At 39.6% G+C, this 4,335-nt stretch overlaps 1 protein-coding gene across 1 annotated transcript; it reads right to left on the bottom strand.

The window, feature by feature from the left end:
* Nucleotides 1-2,041: 2,041 nt before the first annotated feature.
* Nucleotides 2,042-2,989, bottom strand: LOC100448106 (olfactory receptor 52R1). Its single transcript, XM_002822144.2, is given in 1 exon segment — nucleotides 2,042-2,989. A coding segment is annotated over 1 exon segment (948 nt).
* Nucleotides 2,990-4,335: the final 1,346 nt, after the last annotated feature.

The raw sequence follows: 4,335 nt of genomic DNA, 5'->3' as shown, positions 1-4,335 counted from the left end.
GCACAAGCATGGTGCCAGCTTGTTTTTGGTGAGGACTCAGGAAGTGTGCAATCATGGCAGAAGACAAAGGAGGAGCTGGTACATCACATGGCAGGAGTGGGAATGAGAGAGAGAAGGGGGAGGGGGAGGTCCTGGACTTTTTATTTATTTATTTATTTATTTATTTGAGACGGAGTTTCACTCATGTTGCCCATGCTGGAGTGCAATGGCATGATCTCTGCTCACCGCAACCTCCGCTTCCCCAGTTCAAGCGATTCTCCTGCCTCAGCCTCCTAAGTAGCAGGGACTACAGGCGTGCACCACCATGTCCAGCTAATTTTGTATTTTTAGTTGAAACCAGGTTTCAATATGTTGTCTAGGATGGTCTTGATCTCTTGACCTCGCGATCCGCCTGCCTTGGCTCCCGAAGTGCTGGGATTGCAGGTGTGAACCACTGAGCCCAGTTAGGACTCTTTTAAATAACCAGATCTCGCATGATCTAACTGAGAAAGAACTCACTCATCACCAAGGAGATAGTGCTAAGCCATTCATGAAGGGTCTGTCCCCATGATCCAATCCCTCCCACTAGGCCCCACCTCCAACACTGGGGATCACATTTCAACAGATTTGGAGGGGAGCCAGGTCCAAGTCATATCAACTACAGGCACATTTGAGTTAGTCATATGCTTTATATTTTGGACATAAGGATTCTTCATGTTATAATGAAGTTAGTCATCTATTTTCATTGGTTCAGAATATTTAAGTTTACTTACAATCATGATAGAGTAATACAGCTTAACTAATTAATGTCTATATTGGGGCTGGAATTGCAGGTATTCATTGTTTTGATTTTGGGTGGAAATCATGCAAATTAGATGTTTTGTTTGTCAGTTTATTTTGTTCCCTATTCTATCCCCACCTTTTGGCAGAATGCTAGGTGAAGAGTAATTGCTCAATATAGTACTTGAATAGAAATTTAAAATGTTACAAATATTTTATTTTTCATTAAACAAATGACTGGAAGACAATTTGCTATCTGTATAACAAATTTATCTTATCTGACAATATCCTTTACAATTCTAATTCTGTAGGGTGATAAAAGAAGTCCTTGGGACTGAGAGGTGTAGTATTGTATTCAATTTTGGAGAAATGAGATAAAAATGGACCTGGACCTGCAAAAGCCATCTTGTGATAAGTACTAGGTGAACATCACACTGAATCACTTAAATATGTAAAATCATTTTGTATCAATAAAAACATGGTTAAATTAAATTTAAAAATACACTAAAGTATAAAAATATAATGAAAATGCCATAAGCATCACTACTCCAAGCAGCTATTTTTTATCATTTGGATATATTTCCTGAATTCCTTTCTTTACGTATGCATTCCAGTTTAGAATTGGCATCAAGCCTTATGGGCAATAGTTTTTCTTTTCAATTTAAGATTATATTTTGCTTATTTGTCAAATTTTCAGATAGTCCTTCCAAATAAAATAGTTAAATGGCACCTGATATTCAATTGAGTATTGCTTCATCTGTAATCTTATAGGACAATATTTGAATCATTTTATATTTTATTTTTATAAGGCATGATTTTTTGCATGTCTTTGTACATATGCACTTTATTTTTATAAACATATTCTCAGATGAAGAAAATATATGTACTTTTAAATTATTTGACATAAATTTCTAAATTTCTTTTAAGCAAAGTGTACCTACTTCTACTGACAGTGTAAAAACAACTTTTTTACCTTAATCATCTGTGGGAGATGACATTCTTTTAAAATATTCACTGATTTAATAGGTAAAACTACTTTTATTGTTTCCATGTGATGATGAATATGTAGTCAACAAAGTTGTTCTTATCCATCACATCTCTCAGGTATCTCTTTTCTAGATACCCTGAAAATTGTTTCTCTTGCCTCTAGAGGGTTGCTTACCTCTGAGCCAGTTATTTACAGAGCTGACTTAGTGATAATAAGTAATTGCCTGTCAAATGTTCATTAATGTTCCCACATTAGTGGGGCAATGTAAGTGATGGGTATACACTGACCCTTTGCTCAGGGGATGTTTCCACAACATCCTTGGATAACCCTGTCCCTGATCTGTTTGGTTCTAACTCCATAAATGATGGGGTTGAGCATGGGATGTATCAGTAGATAGAGATTAGCAAACAGGTTGTATACAACTCAGGGCACATGATGGCCAAAGCGGTGGGTGAGGAAAGAAAAAAGGGCTGGGATATAAAGAGCCAGGATGACACAGATATGGGAGGCACATGTGCTAAAAGCTTTGAGGCGGGCTTCACCTGAGGGCAACTGAAGCACAGCTTTCAAAATCATCATGTATGACATACCAATGACAATCATATCAAAGCCAGCCACAGAGAAGGCAACAAAGAGCCCATACCCACGATTTATGCTTGTATCAGCACACACCAACTTCAGCACAGCCATGTGCTCACAGTATGGCTGGGGAATGGCTTGGTGTTGGCAGAAGGGCATCCTAGACACCATGAAGCAGAAGGGGCTCACCCACAGCAGCCCTCTCAGCATCATGATGGTCCCCAGTTTGATCACGACCAATGGGGTCAGGATGCTAGAGTGTCGGAGTGGGAAGCAGATAGCCACGTAGCGGTCCAGGGCCATAGCCATGAGCACCCCAGACTCCATAGAACAAAAGGCATGGATGAAGAACACCTGGATGAAGCAGGCATGGTACTGAATCTCATGAGCATGAAACCAGAATATGGCCAACATCTTAGGTTGAGTGGAGGAGGAGAGGACCAGGTCAGTGATGGCCAGCATGGCCAGAAAGAGGTATATGGGCTCATGCAGGGTGTGGTCAATTCTGATTACATGGAGGAGAGTGATATTTCCAACAACAGCCACAGCATGCATGGCACAGAACGGAAAGGCAATCCAAAACTGGAAACTCTCCCGGCCTGGGATTCCAAGCAGGATGAAGGACGCAGGATGAGAAGAGCTGTTCCCTGAAGCCAGCACCATGGACTGGTTAATATGGTCTCTGTTGGGAAGGAAATCTACTCTCTGCAGATGATAACAATCAAAACAAGTGTTATTATTACATACAAGGCTTTTGGATGGGACTATTGGATACCAGGGTGATTGGGTTTGATTATAAACTAGAATAATTTCAACTGTTTTAATAAATAATATGTTGCAACATGACATGTTACTCTGTTGTTTTTCGTACTTATGTCATTCAAAATGGGGTAGAACATACTAGTTGCATGTGTAACTGTTTTTTAAGAATCAACATTTTTCTTGGCCAAGTGTGGTGGCTTACACCTATAATCCTAGCACTTTGGGAGGCTGAGGCAGGCGGATTGCTTGAGGTCGGGAGTTCAAGACCAGCCTGGCTGACATGGTGGAACCTCTTTTCTACTAAAAATACAAAAAAAAAAAAAAAAAAAAACCCATTAGCCAGGCGTGGTAGAGCACGCCTATAGTCCCAGCTATTCAGGAGGCTGAGGAAGGAGAATCGTTTGAACCCAGGAGTTGGACGTTGCAGTGAGCTGAGATCACACCACTGCACTCCAGCCTGGGTGTCAGAGCGAGACCGTCTCAAAAAAAAAAAAAAAAAAAAAAGAATCAATATTTTTCTTGAAAGTAGCATCTGCTAAGGGAAAATAATCATGACAAGTAATATTATAGAAATTCTTGCTCTTCAGTTATATAGAACTAACAGCTGATTAGTTTAAACTTTTCCACAGGTCCTTTTTAAACCTCTGGTTAGCCACTTGGCCAACTTCGCAGAGTAGGAAGTTAGTAGAGTTTGCAAGCCTATAGCAATTTATGTATTGCTTTGAAGTTAGCTTTGAATCTAGGTCAGTTACCACAAGGGCTTGGGTGGGAAGTTAATCTACTGACCAATTGTACATTTATAATTTAATTTATTATCTTTAGTGTAGGTTTCTCCTAGACAAGAAGTTAGCAAACTTGTTTTCTTTAAAAAGTGAGATCACAAAATTTTGAGAAATTGTGGCCTATACTGTCTGTTGCAGTAGATCAATTCAACCATTGTAGTGTGAAAGTAACCGTTGTCAACACATAAATGTGTGAGTGTGGTATGTTCCAGTAAACCTTTGTTTACAAAAATGGGTCGCAGGCAGGTGTTGGTTTCCAGGCTATAGTTTGCCAACCTCTGTCCTAGAAGAGGAATTTTTCATGAAATCAGCCGTGAACCCCACACTATCTCTAGCATCTCTGTGCTTGGTGCAGAGTAGGAGTTTAATAAAATATTCCTGAAGAAAGTAGCAAATAAATGTCATTATTCAAAGGCAGCAGACTCATTAACTGATTAACAATATTCTAAATACCCAGATAGAGCC

This window comes from Pongo abelii, chromosome 9, assembly GCF_028885655.2.
Source record: "Pongo abelii isolate AG06213 chromosome 9, NHGRI_mPonAbe1-v2.0_pri, whole genome shotgun sequence".
Taxonomy (NCBI): Eukaryota; Metazoa; Chordata; class Mammalia; order Primates; family Hominidae; genus Pongo; species Pongo abelii.
This window is presented reverse-complemented; position numbering and strand designations above follow the sequence as displayed.